Genomic DNA, 22590 nt, shown 5'->3' with positions numbered 1-22590 from the left:
TTCCCTTCCTTCCCTGGAAATCCTTAACCCTTCGCACTGAATATAGTTTCACCTGGTGATTGTGTAAATAAAATTGTGACTTTTCTTTCTAACCCCGCTGGTCTGCACCTCAGTTCATTCCGTCCTTGTGACATCAAATCAACCTACTAGAGCTTACAGTTTAGTCTTTCCAATATATAGGAATTTTATCTTTTCATAAAACATATTTACACTCCTAATAATTTGGTGAAAGAATAAGATGGTAGAAAGATGCTTATTTTCTCTGCTACCTCTTCTGAGTTAATTTTTATATACTTGTGATATTAAATATTCTCCAAATATTGTTAGTTGCCCTGCAGGTTAGAACGCTCTCCTTGTAACTCTGTGATTTTGAGTGTGCATATGCCATAACCAGTGTTGGGTGTAACACATTACAAAGCAACATTACTTCAGTTATATTTACGTATACTGTAGCAAACAGTTGTGGTCAAAAGTCATATACTTACTGACATTTCAAACTTGTTCACCCAGTTCTTGTTTTCTAATGTCATTAAAGATGTCTGCTGTACAATCATACCACCCTGGACTAGAAACAAAATAACTTCAGAGGTGGCAAAAGTAGAGATACTTAAGTAAAAGAACATTTTTGAAAACATTAAAAGCTGAAGTACTCAATCAACTTCTTAACTTAAAGTAATAAATAATAAAAAGTACAGACTCGGAAATGTACTCCAAGTATGAAAATAAAAAGGAGCACTTTAAAGGACAATTCTACCAGCTATTTTTGTCATGTGCTATATTAATTCAGTACACAATAATATAAAATGAATATGAAAGTTATTCCAATCTAAATTCTAATTTTCATGAATGTACTCAGTTTAAATCTGTTATGTAGGACACAGTGAAAAACAATTTAAAAATACCTTAATTTTCTGTTGCCTACATTATAGAGTTGATTTTGCCTCCACAGTTAAACAGGAAAAAGAGTACAGTCAGGAGTTAAAGTGGGATTCAGCAGGTAGGGGAACACAAAGATTGGTTGTAGTGGCGATAATTTCCATTGACAGTTCCAGTGTACAAGCTTTAATCAGCTGACTCGTGCTGCTTTGAGGTTTACCTTCTTTATAGTTTTACACAAATGAATTCAAACCCAATGCTTCACAAGCTGTCTTAGCTGATTTCGATTCTCTAAACTGGAGATGGGGTGAAAGCAGTCAGCCTTTGAAGGGGTGGAAATTTGATATTACTTGACAAATTTGAAACTGTGTGGGTGATTATTAGAAGTGGAAATTGTATGGATAAAGGAATACATGCCAATATATAATGTAGCACCAATTCACAATAACAGCTGTGTTAAGGCATTTCAAATCACAATGTAAAGATCCCACAACGTTAGATGGAAACTATCTGAAAAGTCCTTATGAGCATGCACTTGGCAATACTGGCAAAGAAGATCTCCCTTCTCACAGAAAGTGACCTCCAACAGTCACAGACAGGGCCCTAACCCAGCCATCTGCTGTGACATGACATGCAGCCATAACATATAAATGTAATGCAAGTATATACAGGCAAGAGGGGAAGAAATGCTTAGTGCATCATGGATCAAGTCCACCAGGAGCCAAAGCCTATAGCAGCATAACTAAGGGATGGCTCAGGGCTAGCTGACCTAACCATAAGCTTTAATAAAAAAACAAAGTTTAACGCGGAAGGTGTCTGGTATCTGAACCCAAATTATGAACTGCTCCACAGGCTTTCAGGCTTGCCTTTTAAAGAAAGAAAATTATAATAGCTGTAGGCTATACTTTCCATTATGCTTCTAGCAGCTCCAAGAACCACAAGTAAGCATGTACTCTAAGAGCGAATTGCTCTATTGGGATAATCTGACACTAAACAGCAGTGGTGTGCGGTAACTTTTACAGAAAGGCAAACATATCTTTTTCTGTCACCCAAATAGTGAAAGAAAGGGTTTGCATGGGTTACAGGAAGCATCCCAAGGCAAGCATCCCACACTAGCCCACATTTTAGCCATGTGTTCAAACACCCCTGAGAGCAAAATTCTCAGTTCACTCTTTGTTTAGAGGTAAACTTTAGTGGAATTGTGATGTATAAGAGGATTAATAAACGCAACTGGTCTTCTTCTCTGGGAGACGGAGAAACCTCAATTACCTCCACTTCACTCCATTAGACTTTTGTATTTCAAACTGTTAGCATGACCATCTTGAAACACGAATGCTTGGTACCACAAGCTTCAAAAACCTCAACATATAATGACACCGAATAACCCCCTGTTGTTTTAGTGATTTTCTTTCCTCTGGGTAAATGCAAAGATTGGATACAGATACTATTTTAACATCTAGTGTCATCTGGATGCATTATCATAGATTCTTCTCACCAAGCAACTTTTGTTTTCTGTTCTGCTCACACATGTAGTTGTTGAAAGTTGAAAGAGGAAAAGCCTCCCTGCTTGCTGAGTTACTAAGATTAGTGAATATGCTTAATATGGTCTGATCTCATATTGTCACAATTATATGTAAATACAGTGTCATTACACGCGAACGGCTGTAATTTTCGTGCCTTTTAATGCAGTTTCGTCATCACTCAGTAAAGTCTGGAAAAAATTATATGAACCCTTCAATTTAGTGATTCATAGAACAGAACCTAGTTTAGCAGCCACCACTTTCAAAGGACTTTCAAAGGATTTTTCCTGATGCTGTTTGCAGAACCTTGAAAAATGACAAGAAGGAATTTTAGACCATTTCCCTTCCAAAAAAGTATTTCAATTCATCACTATTTCTGGCATATCCTTTTAAAGCTTTCCTCTCTAGGACATATCTGGAGTCAGATCATCAACAGATCAATTTTTCTTCTTTTTTCCTGTGTGCTTTGTTTTTCTTTCTTTCTTTTTCTGTCTTGGTGCATCATGAAACTATCCCAAATGTCAGGTCACAAACAGCTTCACCATCACCACCTTCAGCCATTATATGGCGTGGAAGCCTTGAGGTAGCAAATGAAGTACAACAGCTCCGATGAAGTTTCGTTAATGGTGTGCACTTCATTTTTTTATTTTTGTCTTGAAGTGTTGTGGAACCTTTAGTCTTTGTAAAACTGATATATCTTTCACTCGTGGTATCCTTTATTTTAAAGCTTAAAAAACACAAAAACAAGAAAGAAGTTGGGTTTTTTTTGCAAATTGTAGAGGTTTCTGCTTTTTAATTTTTTTTATTTTAGCTGTTTCTCATGTCTTTTAGGATTATTTATTGTGCTTTTGATGTGAGTAGGAGAATAATAACAGTATTAAATTTCTTGCATGTCAAGAACAATTCTTCCTTTAATGTCCTTTGGAAATTGAGATTGGGGATGGTTCACACCAGATCAAATACAGCAGACACATCAAGGGCCATCTCTACAACCCACACTTTAAATTTTATTTCCTTAAATGGAATACCTGCCTCCAAATAACTTTTAAAGAGGTTGTTATCACTTACATTCACTTTTTTCCAGGGTGGACTGAAAGTGATTGCTCAGACTCTTCAATAAAATGAAAAAAGGTTCCAGTTTTGTTTTTTTTTGTGACTTATCTTGCCTATTCCAAATTTTATTTTTTCCCCCTAAAACTTTATTTATTCTTTTCAACAAGAAAAAAGCAGCAAAACCAAACAAAAATATGTAAAAATTTTATTTTGAAGGCCTTAACACTAATGAATAAAATCATTTCAGACATACATGACTGGAACAACAATTAGCTTAGAGTCTGAGGAATTCCTGGTGTACAGATGAAGTTATTTTTCTTTTAACCACAACTGCAATGCCTTTGATGATGACTTTCACCTGGTCTTGTCAGAGCAGTAATAGTTACCACACTGTGACATGACTGCAGAGGTCAATTCAAATTGTCTAAATTCAACCAGATGTTTCTCTGATAAGACTTATTGAAAGAAAGGTACAAAAAAAAAGAAAAAGAAAAAAATGCTCTTAAGGAGGAAAATATTGTGTTGAAAGATTCTGTCTGAAATCTTGTAGATCTTATCACTATGATGAAAGATACTGTTAGTCTTCCTGCTGTGTTAGCATTAAATCTGATCAACTGTCAAGTTTTGCTGTCATAAATATCAGCTCATAGAATCTTGCTGCTGTAAGGATTTGTGATGGCCTCCACAGTGGGCACCGTAATATAAATCAGTCTCTTCAAAAAAGCTGCAGTTCATCAGTAAGTATAAAAGTCCCCACTGTTCCCACTAAATGAGATCCGACCCAGCACATGAAACAGTGAGAAAAGACCTTGTTTAACCATTATCACAGCATTTGGACTCTGTGATGTGAAGTAAGGCATGCATTTTTGCATTTTCAGTAGTGGCTCGTCATTAGGAGATGTTCTGGTTCTTTTATATGAAATTCCAACATCAAGACTTTAGCTTTGACTTTTTATTTTAGGGACAAGGAGAACTCTCTGGGATGCAAAAACTGGTATGTAAGACAGATGATGAGCAAACGGTATGGTGAAAAAAGTCCTGAATTTTCAATGTGCTGGCACACAGGTCATTTCTGCTGAGTATTAGAACTCTGCTTTGACAGTCTCAGCCTGGAGGCCTCCAATAATAAAATCTGCTGAAAACATCTGGGTCAAAGCCAGAAACCGAACTATCATCATCAGAAAGATCCTCCACACGTAATTTGTGTTCATTTGAAACAGAAGTTGATGTTTGTCCAGAGTGAAATTGCAGACACGGAAGAGCAAGCGGTCATGAAGGGAATGATCTAAAAATAACAATAGCTAAAAATAGTTGAAAGTAGTGTATAACTGGAAAATCTTAATGGGAAAGCTGATTTAAATCAGTTACGTTAAAGTCAAAAACTTTAGATCACACCTTATGGTTCTTAAATTGTTAGGCTGACATATGTGAAATCAAATTTTTAGAAATAATTTATTGAAGCACAATTCTGCAGCAGTATATATGTATCAACAGTATTAACAGAAAAAAAATATAAAATGTGCAAATATACAATCCGCTGTTAAAAAGTAAATATGTAAATAATAGTGTTATGTATATACAATTTGGGTTATGACACATAGAATTTGGTATTGCAAAGTGGTGGTTAATAGATGGGGGGTGGGGGGGGTGGGACTGTGTTATTGGATAAGTAAAGGGTGGTCACGGTTATTGGGAAGAAACTGGGAACTGTAAAATAATGAAACAAGTGATATACTGTAACTTTTTCAAATTTATGGCAATTTTTTTATAGATCAAAATATCCAACCCAATATTTTCACCTTTACAAATTTCTTATATATATATATATATATATATATATATATATATATATATATATATATATATATATATATATATATATATATATCTGCAACTGGAAACCAATAAAAGGCCTAAAAACCATACTTTCTCTGTTACTGCTGATAGAGATGTCCATGTGTTACCTAAATGAGTTATCATGATTAACCTGTTGCTGACAGCTGAAAACAGTCCATGTGTTACCTGTCATAGAAGTCTTCTCTGTAGTAGTCATAATCAAACTCATAGCCGCTGGGTAGAAAAAGCACAGCACAACATAGAGTCATAGAGTATTTTTCATTACACGAGCATGAAACTGCATATAAAGCACAATAATATGACAAAAAAAGGTTTTCAATGCAGTTTATAGTTAAAAATACAAATGAAAAATAAGAGTGTATAAAATAGTTACAATCTGTGTGGGAAAGAAACCAGAAAAACAGACAAAAGGTACTCAAACCAGAGATAAAACAAGAGACAATAGATCTTCAAACAGACTGCTAGAGGCCAAGAGTGCATTTATGACACATATTTTAAAATTACTGTTAGCATCCACAGTCTGTTAGCATGTCCTGAGAAGCAGAGTGAAGAGCAGCAGGTCGAAAAATAAACCTGTTCCTTTTATCACTAAAAATGACCAGCGTCACAGTATGACAGTTGGTAGCTATGAGCCTACATTAGTATTCAGACAATGACAGGTTTAAATGGTAGAGTGACGTACAACATGACTCTGCACCAATTTAAATATAAAGAAAAGACTATAAAATAAAATCATTCAGAACAGACTTTAATAAGGATTTCTTAGTCCTCATTACTTCTTTATAGATAGTGCGGCAGGGCGTGGTCGGTTGATATTCTGCGGTGAGGCGGACACACCTGAGCGCCATTAGTTATCACGCCGCACCTGTATTAAAAGGCTGTGAGGTTGTGCTGGGTCCTGAGTGTTGTTGTTGTTGGAGTATGTGGCTGTGAGCTGAACAGCTGCAGCCAGTGTGTAAACAAGCAACTGTGAATAAAGTGCTGAAAGGCCTGAGGTCTGCTGTGGGTTTATTACAAATTGATAGATAGAAACTTTATTGATCCCACAAGGAAAATTGTTGTTATGCATTGTAGGTGGTTTTGATGCTATACTACAACTTTCCTTGTGTGTGTGTGTGTGTGTGTGTGTGTGTGTGCATTTGTTTATGTAGTAATACCGTTTGTGGTCACATTACTCTCTGCCAGGCTTCCTAATCAATCCCTTGGCCTTAAAAAGAAGCTTTTTAGCAAGTTCCCGAAACACTCAAAGAGCTGCTTAGGAATTTGAGTGACACATTAATCAAATAATCAATAAGTCTGATAAATAGCAGTGTGTACCTGTAGAGAGAAGCTGCTGATCGTTTCAGGCCTTTGGGTCTGGGCTTTGGCTCTCCCGCCATGTTGATATCTGGAATATATATATATATATATATATATATTTATATATATAAAAAAGAACAAACACTCTGTTAACTACCAAATAAAATTATATTAATCGATCATTAAAAAGTATTGTAGCTAGATCACAAAACAGTAACCCTATCTGTACCTTTAACTGTGCCTTTAACTTAGATCTAAGACAGTTCCTGTGTTATCTTGTAACTTCCACTAGAGGTAGCTGTTGAGCTATTTTACAACAATAACAGTGCCAGCTGTTAGGTCAGTTCCCCTTACTGTACAGAAGGGGAGGGGAAAAAAACAAGAAACTAACCCCTCAGCTGTGTTTGTTACTTCGCTCATTCTCTTATGTCAAAAAGGAATATAACAGTACATCCAAAGTACATGCTCTACAATAATTACATGGTTGTAGAAGCAATTAAAAATATATGTAGCTGCTTTGTAGGCCAAATAAAATGAAAGAAAATGAAAAAAGAAAGAAACTGTCAGCAAACTTTCTGAATCAGACATCCAGTTAAAGACGTGGAGGGCCTGATTTCAGCTGACTGGGATAAAAGCAGGCTATACCCTGAAGAGGTTGTCTGTCAACCATAGGTCTAACAAAGACAGACTGACAACCAAACAAACCTTGGAAAGCATGTTTTAACCCAGTATCATCTTCCTTTGAGGCAACAACTATAATCTGTAAATCACTTTTCTCCCCTCAAGTCCTGAAATAATTGTTGTGTTCTTCTAATGTTTTGTAAATACTGCAATAGTAATTATGATCAACTAAAGTATGAAAACTTAATTACACCAAGTTAGGATTAATGGAATATGTATGTTTTCAGGAGGCAAAATGATTTGAATGAATTGGGGGGGGGGGGGGAATAGTAGAGAAACTAAGAACAAAGCGTCCTCACTGTAAGATTATTAAAGACAGTTCGTTGAGAAGGTTTTCTTTTTTTGGTTCAAATTTGTGTTGTTAATTACACAGTGAAAGGAAAACAAAGGATCTGTCATTATGAATGATGAAAATGTCATGAGCTGATTCCTACGTTGTGGTCTTAAATTTAACAGAATATTAGAGCTCATTTGCTTTAGTTCCACCCAGCATGGGTAGATGGTTAATGGCTAGTCTGCTAACAGAGGGGGAAAACAGAACTTGCACTGATGAATCACCATCCATCCATTTCTAAATCACTTCATGGTTCAAGGTCACCAGAGCACCAGAGTCAATTCCAGCATGCAGTGGGTCACGGAGCACCACAGCTCACCAGTCTATCACAGAACAGCATTTACTTTCTAGTTGTAGGAGTAAACCAGAGCATCTCTATGAAAGCCTTACAAAACTGGAGGAAACAAACTCCATACAGACGAAAAAGGTTCAGCAGATTTGTATCAGACTGGAACCCAGAACTCGGAATCAAGCACTGATACTGCAGCCTCTCACAAATTAGTGAGATATTTAGATATTTCCAAGCAAAAATTACTGGCAACTTGGGAAAATACCTCTTCAGGTTTGATGTGCAGTGTTCACGTGGGTTTTTTCACTCTCCAAAGTATCTTTAGATTGTAAAGTTTACTGAAGTAAAAATTCAGACAAATGCAGTAAAGCAGTAAAATACACTCAAATATAAAATAAATTAAAAGTTGCTGAAAACCGGCTAGTTTAAAATTGCTGTTGCTTAAGCTAAATTAGTAATAAATCAATAATATTGTGATCTCAGTTCTGCAAAACTACTAGCACTAGTTTGTGATCGTATTTGACTACAAGGAGAGGATACATAGCACGTTGCTAAAATCAGAAATATTAAATAAAGAATCAGATAAAACAATATGTAATAATATTGTAGTTTTAATAACATTATTGTAATGCAGTGTGAGTTAAGGCAGAAACAAAATGTTACATGGAGAGCTGTTTGGGCTGGTTACAGAGGAAGCAACTGGAAACGCTGGTGACACGAGCATTTTAGGAGAGCAAACAGTCTAAGCTCATACTGGCCGTTCTGTTCATCTGTTTGAGTATGATTGTTAATCAACAAACTGCTAATGAGCCAGTGCCTGTGAGCTACTAAAAAAAGCAGCTGATGCTAGTCATCCAATACCAGCCCCCCTTAAATCCTCCTCTGCTTGAATATAAGGTGATGCTCCTGTCTTGTTAAATTTTATGTAGTGCAGGCAGCACTTGAAGCATAAAGACATCACCACAAGTTGAAAAGTATATAAAAGGATTTGAAGTTGACGGATAAGCAAATTGTAGCAAATACTACGAAGGCAGATATAACATTTCTGTACTTACATGAGGTCTTATCGCCTAAAACAAACCTGTACATTTTACAGTGATGGAAAACACGGAGTTACTAAATTTCGCAGACAATTGTTTTTATCTTAGAAATGTTGAAAGATGAAGACAGAGATGAAGAAAGATGAAGAAAAAGCATCCACTGAGGATAATAACAGGATGGAGCGAGGATGAGGACGGAAAGTGAGTTTTCAGCAACCAGAGGCTACAGATTCAAGCCTTTTAACTTCACCGTGAAGGAGAGTGTGCACGTGCCTGTGTGTGTGTGTGTGAGTGTGTGTGTGAGTTTGAGGCAGTGATCCAGAACTGTGACTCCAGCCAGGTGTGAAAATGGTTGGAGTCCATTGGTTTGCAGGAAACACACAAACACACATACCCTCCCCTCTATGACCTAGTGAAAAACTGTGCAAGCACGCACACACGCACGCACACACACAGTTTACCTGCTGCTCCATATGCCTCACTGACTTTACCTGTAGGTCCTGCTATTTAAAGAGGAAGCCTGTAAGGGAAACACAAGCACACACACACACACACACACACACACACACACACACACACACACACACACACACAATGCCCCTTTGAGGAGCAAGTCATTTCAGTCTGTAAAAACACCTCATGTCAGCTGATCAGCGCATTAAAATTAGTAGTTTGTTAGAATAGTGGTTTATGAATCAATACTACTCTCAGCTGATATGATAACGTTGGGTGGAGCACTAACTTTGTCTTTTTATCTAAAGCAAAAGGTCAAAATATTAGTTTGATGACACAACATGCTGGGTTTTTTCTCATGTTTTACAGTGTTTACAGAAGTTTGAGGACAACACTGAGGCAAATACCTTGTACAGTACTCTTTGTGCCTTAGGTGAGTATTAAACCAGCGTACTGATTCCTCCCTACCTCGCTGGACTAGACTGAGAAGAGAAAGGTGACACCAGATTTTATGAAAACACTTTCGGACGACATAATTATACATAGATTCTTGTAATAATAATATGTGGTTATGCCTGCATATGTGAAGTAATCCATGCTGATTATTTTTATAGAGTTTATTTATTATAATTTGTTTTTAATTCTTACAAACTAACTAATACTGTGCAGATAAAGTTAGCTATAAGCAAAGTTATGGCAGCTACATATATCAGCCAAATTCTATATTCTGCTTATTGATTTACTTTTTTTAATTTAACATTTAAATAGTTGGAAACAAAGAGGATGAGTGCAATATACTTCATGTTTTTATTAATCCTTTATTTATCCAGGTAAAAAATCTCATTGAGATTAAAAATCTAATTTCCAAGAGAGACCTGGCATCATAGCAACAAAAGTCACATACCACATAGGTATATAACATGTATATGTATATACGTATGTTCCCCATGAATTTAAATACGAATGGTTTTGATAACTGACAAACATGTTGCACGTGTGTTAAAATGTACAAAAGCAAACCTCATGGGGCATTTTTAATTGCTGCATAACTGATTTTGTGATGTTACTGACCCATGATTCAGGAATATTGTCATATTTGGAAAATATTTGGAAATTCATATGATTTAAGAATTCGAGGACTACAGCTTGTTTTGTAGACCTCAGGCTGCCCAAGTCTCCTGAAACCCATTCTAGTGAGTGGTCGTATTACAGGTGAACTGTTAATTTTACTGTGTCTGAAAATTGCATGATTCTTCTTATGATGATTTTCTTTTTTCTGCTGTATTGCACATTTTTTTGCTTTTTTATGACTCTATTTTTTCAAGCAGTCTGTTAGCAGAGTTTGTCTTTTGACAGTTTCAAAATAAACTGTCTTCATGTCATTGGATGCATTGTTTGAGTCTTCTGTTAAAAAGGAAACTGAATCCCTAAGGTAGTGGCCATGTTTAAAAAGTGTCTCAGAGAGGGGGAAACAGACAGGATAAGAGAATGAAAAGATATTTGGTACAGAAAAAGAAGATGGCTTTTATATGATTTCTACAGCAACACACGCACACCTACACAAAAGCTGCAGAGGTGCAGAGAGCATCACTTAGAGACCCCTTAGCTGTCACAGCTTTATCCTCCATTACACATAAACACACACACACACACACACACACACACACACACACACACACACACACACACACACACACACACACACACACACACACACACACACAGAAATGTGCTTGAAGCCCTGCAGTGACTGAGCATAAACCAGTCGAGTTCTTCACACCAGCTCACTGACAGTTCGTCTCTTCCTGCTTCGCCAGGGGACCAGGCAGGGGGAGAAAATCACTCCAGCAGCTTAAAGGCACACTCCGCTTAACTGTTTTTGCTCCTCTGATATGGTTTTTTCCTCCGCAATAGCAAAAACAAAAAAATATGAGAGAGAGACAGACAGACTAAAGAGGAAATTGAATGTAATGATGCTTAAGGGTTGTCACAGGTTAGAGAGTTTTGTTGTAGTCAGAGCTGCTGGATGTTAGTTTTATTATAACAAAACTGTAGATTCTGATGCCATTAATCTATCAATCCTTTTGTGGGTTACAAGCTTCAGCTGAATATCTAATCCAAAAGACCAACAGTGTCTTTTCGCAATGTGGAAGTCCTAAAAGTCAAGTTTTATTCATCTTTTTTTATTAAGTAAAACTACAATTCACATGCTGTTTCACATCAACTCACCGAGTGTTTGTCCTGCCAGCACCCTGCCGTTCTCCCCAATCACAGCTCCCCTGGCATGCCTCTCACTGGCGTACTGGACAAAGGCATAGCCCTTGTGCACAGAACAGCCGAGCACACGGCCATACTTGGAAAAGATGCTCTCAACATCAGACTTCTTGACCACCGCTGTATTCAGGTTGCCAATAAACACCCGTGAATTGATGGACTTTGGGTCTGTCTTGTTGGTCACATTACTGGTCTGTACCTTCAGTGACATCCTGGAGAGAATGGCGATGGAGGTAAGTGCCAAATGGATGGATTGGAAGGCAGCAATGTAGACAGACAAGTATCTGGAGAGAGAGAAGATACATTTTCAGTTTCAGTGACAGATAATAGAGGACAGCTGCAGGAGTCTCACTGACAGACATTTAAGAATTATTCTCATAACTGAGCAAAGAGGTAAATGCTTATTTCTTTACCAACATTCTTCCTTTTCAACACACTAAATTCAGGGTAGACTGATGTCCCATCAAAAACACAGACAACAGCTGTATATGTATGTATTTCTCCACACAATAGCAACCAATTACTCTAGTTATGCTGATTATTTTCTGAATTCTTCTTAAGTTTTTTCCCTCTCCTCCCACTTCTTTTCTACTTCATTAGTCATAAAAATTGGGCCTTTAATTTTAGACTGAAAGAAAATTAGTTTTCTTTGTTGAATAAACAGGCACTCGATCATTATTCATACAGATTTAAAGACATCGGTGCACATGATATGACTCATTACAAGGATTTGAAAGGTTATTTTCTAAAATTCAAAGTTCTTTTTTGCAAAAATTCATCTACATGTATAAACATTTCTTCTTTGATGAAGCCTGTTTTTATTTCGGGATCAGATGATCCTAAACCATTTGTTAGTTATGCTGCTTTAGGTTCAAACCACTTTCTATAATCCACTCAGTCTTCTTCTTCTCCTATAGATTCATTAATTAAAGAGAATAAATACAACAAATACTGAAAGAACAGCCGATCAGCAATAACTGCAGTAACTAAGCTCTTCTCATTCCTCTAATAAAGTCTTTCACAAAACAGAGACTAAAATTGTATTTACTTATAATTATATGTAATTACTAACCACTTCCATAAGTGAAAAGGAAAGAACAGCTACAGTCTAATCTGAATATCTAGAAAAACAATGATAACAAGCAACAATGTTGATCTGATCCAATAAGTTATGGTGGCCCAAAATGCAGCTGTTTTATCACGAGACAACCAAAATCGATGACAGAGCAGAATTTGAAAACTAATATAACAAGCATCACGTAGCAATCACCACCCTCTCCACAAAGTGATCTCCTCCTTTTATCTGTGTTAATAACAGCTGGATAAATGAGTAACATGAAAGATGGGAAAAAATTATAAATAAGGAAAGTAAAAAACATTTAAAACATAAAAGAAGATTAAAAGGGTCAAAGAAAAAACACTATCAATCAGTAACAGAAGAAGAACGAGGAAAAACAGAACAGGTGTGTGGACAGTGAAGCATCAAAACAAAGAAGGGGAGAGAAGAGAAATGCTGATGGCAAAAATAAAAGTACTGGCAGCTCCCAGTGTTATCCCTCAGCCTCCTAGTAGATGCACCTGCGTTTTGAAAATCCTAGTGGATTTTCAGAAAAGCTGATCTTGAGGCCAAGGCCATGGGATTTGAACTAGATGCAGCTGTGGTATCAAATTAAATTCATTTTTTCAATTTATTGAGTTCACAGGATTTTCAGGAAATGTGACTTCTGACCTTAAACTTGGGTTCAAGGCCACAGGGATTCACCTATGGTATCAGTTTGAAAGTCTTATGTCACCTTGTTCTTGACTTATCACATTTACAAACTTGGGGGTGCATGCCCCCCGCCCGTCCAAATACTGCACATGCACGGAAGGATGTGAAACCAAACAAACTTAATCAAAAGTTTAGGAACACTTTAATCTTTCTTTAGAGTCAAAGTACTGATACTTCTACTGTCCTCCACACCCATGATTGCTTTGCAAACAGGAACTGCTGATATTTGATTCATACCAGTTAAAAGTGTCCAAAACCAGTGTTAGAGTTTAAGCCCTAAACAAAGCCCTAAGTGAGGAGATCTCAGGTAACTTATCCACCATTGAAGAACTTTTAACTACTTCTATCACAAACCGCTGTAAAGCTCCAGGAGATCATTGCTCACTTGAAATTTGATTAATCATGGCTTCATTGTACTTGACATTCAGATATAAACTTGGCATTTACAAAAAGCCAAGGGAATCATGCAAATGAGTGAGTGATTTATGTAAACTACTGATAGCAGAGTAGTGGGAGTGAAAACTGACAGATGAGTCGGCAGACAGGAGATGGAAAAATGTAACTTGTTGTTCTGTCAGCAATGACATGAAACAGAAGAACTTTGGTACACAGAAAACAGCGCTAAGTATAATAGACGAAGGAGCTCAAAGAATTCTGTGGGGGCTGGAAATCGTGCCAAACACCAGAACAATACAAATATTCAAAGCTTTGTCAGACTCATCAATTATCAAGGTTAGAAAAAACTGCGCGGATCCTGATTTTAAAACTTTTGAGTTATCTTAGACCTTCTGTATGGACATTGGAATACTGGTTAGAACAATGACCCCTCACCCACTGCATATTGTATAATACACAAAGAGGCACAAGTGATTAAAAAAAACAAGGTAATTCTGATAAATATGTTGGTGTACACTTTTCTGTAATTATAACTTTGGTCATGGTATATCTTCTCCTTTCCTCTCTATCAGTAGAAATATCCAGCAATGAGTTAGAGTTCTAGGAAGCAAGATTTTTTTTATGATTCAGCACTGTTGAGTGTGTGTGCCTGTGTGAGTTTGGGGGGGGCATGTTTGTGAGTATTAAACCAATTTTTTAGTTTCAGACCTGCAACTCGAGAAAAGTTAAAAGGTTAAAAAGTCAGGTAAAACCAACTTCCTTTGTGTACATGTGCGCGTGTGTGTGTGCATTGATGATCTCTCGTCCTTTCTCCACTGACCTTCCCAGTGACAGAGCTGTCTTAAAACTGATTGGTGAAACTCTAATAAATCAAATTGAGCTTGGCCTTGAGGACCTGTGTGTGTTTATGGCTGTGTGTGCATGTGTGTGTATGGGTGTTTGTTTGTTTTAGAGGTCCACAATTAGTGGACAACAGAATAGTGTTGATCCAGCACATCCAGTGTGTTTATGTGTATGGGTGTGTGTGGGGGGTGGTAAATGCATTAAGAAAAATGAATGACGACTTTGGTAAATGTAAACAGGTTTTGACCTGTTTTGAATTGCGCATACATAACAAGGTTAAGGTCCTAACAATATAAAGCACCTAGAGGCAACTGTTGTTGTGAATTGACGCAATATAAATAAAGCCAAATTGCACTGAACTGAATTGAAGTGAAGGTTGGGATTCTATTTATTTATTTTGTTTGCCATTAATATAGCATTACTGCACTCTATTGCAGGAACTTATCAACATCCCACAGATGTAAATTACTACAAAAAATTTTAGGCACTAGAAATATGTTTATAGTCTTATCCATCCCACAATACCATTAGCAAGGCATTTAACTGGTAATAAGTTCATACTACAGCATGAAAGCATACAAACAACATAATTATAGTCATACAGTATATTTTCAGCAAAAGGAAGATGAAAAAAATAATTGATTGACAGTGTATGTAGATACTGAAATAGCCTAGAATTCCTGAAATAGCTTTCTGGTACATAACAAGTGTTCCTGTGCTGGTACACATCTTATTAGCATAAAAGGTTATACAAAATGTACACAATGCACTATGAAGAGGCTCTCACTGTACTTGGATGAGGGTCATAGGATCAACATTATCAAGCATTAAACAACAAAATGCAAACACATTATATGTCTCTGCTTATCCTCAAGTTCATTAAGCAAATTAACATCCTCTGTTTGAGTTTTTTGGCTCAATGACACATGCATCCAATGAATCTGAGAACTGACTCTAATTTTAATATCAATAATAGCTTTTAAGCTAAAATGAGCTTCAAGGCATAGTTGGTTGTTTTTTTTTAAACAGTTTGGATCACAACCTTAATTATTGCAGTGATTCTGAAAACAAAGTTCTTTTAAGATCACGTCTGAAGATAACATGTCAGGGATGCATCTTTGCCACTCAGCCGTAAAAGTCCGTTTGAATCTTAGTTATTTCGACCTCAAGGTCAAAGCAAGTTTTCTGAAAATCTTGTGACCAGAGCAATCAACCTCAAAGCTCAAAGCACATCTGTATGGAGCTAAGTTGTATAACATTTTTTTTCAACATTATGTTTATTAAAGTTTTACATATATACATATATAAAGTACATGCACAAACAAATTTACACAATAAACGAAACACAAGGTACATTCAATGAAAGCACTTGAGTCCATGAGACCTCTGACAGATTTTAAAGAATAATTTTCAGATTGCAGCATATGGTTGTGGTCCTGTACAGGGAATAGCTAGGCTGTCCCTGTCTCACACAGTAAACCAGATAGATCTTTATTCCAAATATACTGGATGTAGCGCCCCCAAATTTTCTGGAAAATTTCTTGTTTATCTTTAGAGTATATGTAATTTTCTCTAATGGTAAACATAAAGACAATTCTTTGAACCAATGTGAAATACTTGGTTTGCCAAGACTCCTCCACGTTAGAGCTATCACTCTCTTTGCTTGTAGTATTCCCATGTTTATGAAGATTTTTTCAAAATGATCTATGTTACACCCTACAGGATATAATCCCAGTAGGAAAAGTTTGGGATCCATCACAAGTTTAATTGACAAAATCTCCTTTATCATTGCTCCAACTTCTTCCCAAAACTCCTTTATTGTATAACATTTTTAATGGCAGAGGCGCAGTATTACGAACTGTAATAAAAACAAGAGAAATATTTGAATACAGATTTAGATTCTCAAAAATGAATATTTTACATTTTCTAAGGATGTCACAGTGTTGCCACTGTTGCCAGTTTGTGTTCCTCTGCACACAAAAGTCTTCAAAAGAGCGTCATACTTGCTATCAAAAAGACAAATAAACCTTAGACCAAAACAATACAATTGTTTCAATGATGTGTCAGTGATGTCAATGACACACATACACATACTGCTTATCTATTTAAAAAAAAGTAATGTGTTAATTTAAATTTTTATTTGTCATTAATATTTGGAATTTTTACTCTTTTCATCTTGTAGAAATAAGACATTAACCACATTTGACACACTGTTTATTTCCCTGAAAAGTCATGTCATGGCTTGACCTAGTGCCCAAAACCTCAAGAAAAAACAAGCATCCATGGTAGGTGCTCTAAAGCAAACGATACAGACACTGCGAGATTAAGCTGACTTTGTGCCAAGTCCAGTGCAGATCAATGAAGTCAAATCACCCCACAGTAATATGAAATGGACTTAATCCTGCACACACAGAGCAGGGAGTAACATGCAGATAAGCATTCATTAAAATGTCCACCTTCTGAGTCTTGCAAGAGAAAAGCCCAGCTTTACACTAAAATTAGCTTTATTTCCTGAGTGTTTAATTATACCAAAGTTGGACATGTGCACGCACATAACTGTAAAAAAAATAAAAAATTAAAAAAATCACACAGTTTCTCTCAGTGATCCCATGTGTGCAGGATTAGCAATTAAAGCTAACACCATACGGTAATTGGCTGTGATTATAATGATGGAACAAATGCGATCTCCAGGCACTGTTGGAAATATCATAATTAGGATTTTAGCACGCGCACACACACACACACACACACACACACACACACACACACACACACACAATTTGCATGCATCAAAATCTTGATGCTGATATCAATGATTATTTTTTTACCATTAAGCATAGTTCTGACACAACTGGAAACGTATGGGAATGGATGAGAAAAAAAATCCACTGCAAATAAAACATAACAAGGCAAATGTCTGAGACAAGCTGACAAGTTAAATACTGTTGAAAGATTAGGTTTTTAAGGCAGTCACCCTTGGGCCTCAGTGATACACAGTATGATCCATGGCGTGATTTCATATATTTCACCACGGCCATCCTACATTATGTAATTTCCTGTTTGCTGATCTTGGCTTCGTTCAGCGTACCCATGTTTAATTCATGTTACTTTTGTAGATACAGTGCTGTGAAAAAGTATTTTCCTCATACTGATTTCTTTTTTTTTTTGCATATTTATCACATTTACATCAAACAAATTTGAATATTAGATAGAGTATACACAAAATGCACTCTTTAAATAATGATTTCATTTTTTAACAGGCCCTATGTGAAAAAGCCCATAGAATAAATTCTAATAACTACTTGTGCCACCCAGTAAGAACTGCATTCAAGTATTTATTTGATAATTGACTCTTTCATACTGCTGGGGAGGGATTTTGGTCCAGTCCTCTTTGGATCCATGTATTCTCTTCTGCTTATCCTTATCAGGGTCACAAGAGGGCTGATATCTATGCCAGCTACCGCGAGACATGGAGTACACTCTGGACAGGTCATCAGCCTGAAACATGGCTAACACAGAGAGACATTTGCACTTACATTCACACCTATGGGTAATTTAGAATCACTGATTAACTTAACCCCATTAACTGCATGTCATGGACTGTGGGAGGAAGCCAGAGAGCCCACGCAAACACCGGGAGAACATCCAAACAGAAAAGCCCCGGCCTGGTGGTGGAGTCAAACTTAGGACCTTCTTGTTGTGAGGCAACAGCAAGAAGTCTGCGTCTCGATGATCATCAAGATGTTTTTTTGGCAAATGTGACACGAGCTTAGTAAAAAATGTTCTTTTTGTTCTGCAGTTGTTTTTCACCTTAGAATCCTCCCATGGATGCCAGTCTCTTTCTTGTTGTTGCATCATAAAAACTGACTTTAACTTAGACGAATGAGGCCTACACTTCTTTAGATGCAATTTTAAAATCAGTCTAAATGATCACCAGTTCATTATGTTATGTTTCAAAATCCTTGCCTTACAAATATTGATCATGTGAAGCGCCCGAAAAAGGGAAGAGATGTGCTTTCAGGAAGATCAGCCAGAGAAGTGTGTTTGAATTGAAAGAAATTGTGACTCGGAAGGGAGACCACAATGTGAATTATATCATAAAAAGTTGAATTTCAGTCTGGAAGATGACGGGTGATTCTGCCCACAGTGAGGAAAGGTCATTTCACCACCAGGGGAGGCAGCAGGGAGAAACACTTCATAATGATAAATAGATGAGACAGCAGCACATTTGGGATTAGAGTTACTTCGACAAACTGTGCTCACAACCCAAGGTGGTAATGCTGTGATAGAAAGAATCACTATGGGCTTACAGTCAATACTCTCACAGTCAGCCCCATGGCTCAAGCTCAGATACGTTCACAAACATTATTGACCTTTAAAACTATAAAGATGGCTTCTGCATCTCAAGAGCTTTGCATTATAGAGAAAACAGGTCTCTCTTTCTCTATAAAAGAGAGAGACTTGTCATGATGGTTATGAAAAAAAAGTACTGGAAAACAAGCAAAAAGGATTGTTATTTCCGTATTTAGCAACTTCTATTTGGTGATATAGCTTTGTCCAAACAGTTCCCAAGAGATCACTTTACACCTTTCCAAGTAAATTTCAAGAATAGAAGAAGAGAGCCTGAGGCATTGAGGCCCCCATACAGTAGAATAAGACATCATAATGACAGACATGACATGATTCAGATATAGCATAAAAAAGCGGAGGCTGCAAAGGGGCTTTTGGGTTTGAAGCAACTATGGGCAGTTTAAAGCAGTTTAAAGCAGTTTACACAGCGGCCCTCGAGAAGATCTGCCAATCGGTTGTTTGGAAGAACATCAGTTTAGCCATCGGCTGATCTGGGCTTTGGAGTTGCCAGGCTTGCAGATTAGCTTAGCTCTCCTCCTTTTAAAGGATTCATTTAACAAAAGATTATATGAGTACAAATATGTATAGAATAATGTATACAGAAAACGAATCGTGTATGACTTTTGCGTTGCAAGAAGTTCTGCAATGACCATCAAACTCTTCATGATGCCACTGGCTGATACAGTAGCAGGAGGTACTAAACCCAAGACTGTTACAATTTTGTCTCAGTTATCAAACTAATATTAACCTTAAACCTAAGAGTAAATCACAGATAGCAGCATAAAACATTGAAGAAAGGGAAGAAATAGGATAATGAAATCAGTGAGAATAAGTAATAATTGCACAGGAAGTGATAGATTATTTGACCAAAGTATAATCTGTTTTTGACAGCCATGCACAACAATACTGCAAGTAACTTAAATACAATTCATATTGCCCATTTCAGTATCGCTCCTGCTCTCATCTGTCTTCAGTAGTTACCCATCCGTGTAATGACTCCAGGATATAATGCTATAATGCCAGACTGTAGGGAAAGGCCCTCGGGCAGAGTTTAAGATAAAGGGTGACCAGCATATTTGCAGTTAATGCCTCACAGCTGTTGAGCTCATTTCTGGGTAACTGAGGATTGCAAACTCAAGACATCTAAATCACCTCTAATCACATTAGTCCTATTTTTTTTAAGTTTCTGTTTAGTAGCTAACCACCTATACAGTTGGTGGGTGTAAGATTGCACACATGAGTCTGCTGCATGAGCTGCGTATGTCGGTATGACAGATTCTATGCTAATTTCTGAGACAGTAGTTAAACATATATACAGTGCATCCCACGAAGGAGCATGGTACAGATTTAGACAGTTAATGATTATCAAACAGCAGTGGGAAGACTTGAGGTGGAGCTGGTATTCAACTCATTGGGTATGTATGAAAGAAGGATCTGAACTTTTTGAACTGCCAAGGACAGTGTCTTAACCCTTTTTAGTGAATACAGCTATTTTGTGCATTTGTTGCTCTGTGCGTGTGAGTGTGTGAGAAAAAGAGAAAGAGGGAAAGGGAAAGGAAACATGGGTGTTTGTCAGAGATAACAAGGCAAAACTAGACTAATGTGGTAAAATGAAGACTCCCCCTACACACACACAGGGTGATACACTGTCATGGTGTGTATGAGATGTGCCCATTAAATAACAGGAAAAGGTTTATTTAAGTCGAACCAGTGTTAGGCTCATTATTTATTAGCCACAACCCATGTTGAATATGTTGAACATTTGACCTTCAAGCAGAGGCTGGCAATTATTTTCTTACCTTGCGCTCTCTTGGACGCATATATGTTTGGACTTGAATGGATGATGTGTTCCACAGGCATAAGGAATATTTCCATCACTCTCTCCCTCTCGTTCACTCTCTAACATATATACCCCACACACACACACACACACACACACACACACACACACACACACACACTTTTATTTTTATGTTTTCAGTAGATTAGCTAAATCTGGTGAATGTAACATTTGATGAGTGCATGAGCTCAAATATAAACAAGTGCATTTGTAGTGATGCATATGCAGAACCACACGTTAAACTTTGACACAAAAAACCACCTTGGTAGCTAGTTGAAATTCCTTCATTGGAGATGTTTTTTTCCCTACCCAGTCCATTCTTAAAGCCCAAGACCTTGTGACACAAGTACTCATGCAGCCCCAAATGTACACAGAATTGTTGCTTGAGGTAACAGCTGTGGCTGGATGTGAGGATAAACTCAGATCCTTGAAAGGCACAGAGACATATACTTTCACTTGGGTTTTTGGCTTGATGTATAACTGAAGAGTCAAGCTGCACCCCCGAGCGAGGCTAGAGGCTGGGCTAAAACACACACTTGCACATACACACCAGTTCACACTTCACACAAATCTGCATGGAATTAAGACTGGAAATTCACAAACAAATCATAAAAATTACATGTTAAGAGCCTAACTCAAAGAAATGCAAATAGCTTATTAAAAATGACAATAAAACAAAAACTCACATCTTTGTACTTGATACATGTTTAATCTCACCTGGTTTATTTTGAACTTTGCCGTTACAGCTAAATGCCTAGCCCTACCTTACCTTAACCTAATTTGACCCAAGTGTAATTTTAACCCTAAAAAACAGCCTTTAAAAGTCTTTTTGAAGGAAGAACTGGCCAAACATCACTCACTCACACGGTTAAAATGTAACATTTCACGTTCTAATTTTGAATCACCATGGAGTCTTAAATGAAAACAAACTTTTTTTACCAAACACTGTAAGTTAAGCTCAAGTTTTCAGTTTGAGAAGTGAAGGATAAAAACAACACTTTCTATTTAAGCCATCCATCTCCACCTGTACCCTTTTGCATTTTTCTTCGTCTCTTTCTTTAGCCCTGTTTGTTTGTCATTCCTTCTAACGCCACCTCCCCCCCATTGTTTTACCAACAGATCAGCACAGAGCCATGTGACTGATGCCACTTCAAGTCCCAGCAGCCTACGAGCTGCATTCATGTAGAATCACTGAGATTTGGTGAACTGTGCAGAGAAATGTGGCTTTGGAGTCCAGAGCAAGAAAGGAAAACAGGGAGAGCCCATTTATCTGTTACTATAGAAACAGTATCTCGTTAGACTATAACCTGAGGATGATAAATATACTATGAATATGAAGTCCATTCAAGATTCATTACACTTCACTGCAGTCAGAATCTTAAACATTTACAGCAGTCATCCAAAAACCACATACAAGTCGAGTTGATCACAACAACCCATTACTGGCCTCTGAGTCTTCCAGTGAGGGTATAGTGAAGTTCATATCACAATCCATTTTGTTAGAGAAAGAATGCAGCCGCCCACCTGATGGTTTTCTTCGTGCAATAAAAGTGCCACTGTTGCCTTTTCTACTCTTACTGGAAGAAGACAGTATCTATTGCTTGTCAAACATTGTCAGGAAAAGTGAACAAAAAAAAAAAAAAAAATTAAAAAATGACTGAAAAAAAAATAGTACACAATTAAAGAATTGAATGCAATGCATGAATGAATTAAT

The 22590-nt window shown here is 37.1% G+C and overlaps 1 protein-coding gene across 2 annotated transcripts in view; it reads right to left on the bottom strand.

Annotated features, from left to right (window-relative positions):
- raly (RALY heterogeneous nuclear ribonucleoprotein) overlaps window positions 1-22590 on the bottom strand; it is a 134078-nt gene that overhangs the window by 44766 nt on the left and 66722 nt on the right. Inside the window, exons 2-4 of one of the 2 annotated variants that reach the window (XM_085457236.1) lie at window positions 11632-11960; window positions 6624-6693; window positions 5472-5519 (exon numbers count right to left, since the gene is read on the bottom strand). In XM_085457236.1, coding sequence (XP_085313362.1) covers window positions 5472-5519; window positions 6624-6693; window positions 11632-11887 — 374 coding nt within the window. In that variant the 5' untranslated portion in view covers window positions 11888-11960. Of the gene's footprint in view, window positions 1-5471; window positions 5520-6623; window positions 6694-11631; window positions 11961-22590 lie in introns of those variants that run through there. The other variant, XM_085457235.1, reaches the window with a different exon arrangement.

Source organism: Copadichromis virginalis, linkage group LG5 (assembly GCF_057382275.1).
Source record: "Copadichromis virginalis isolate Kocher_CV1m ecotype Utaka linkage group LG5, C_Virginalis_male_GT1.1, whole genome shotgun sequence".
Taxonomy (NCBI): domain Eukaryota; kingdom Metazoa; phylum Chordata; class Actinopteri; order Cichliformes; family Cichlidae; genus Copadichromis; species Copadichromis virginalis.
Note: the sequence above shows the minus strand (reverse complement) of the source record. Positions and strands in the feature narration are given on the sequence as shown.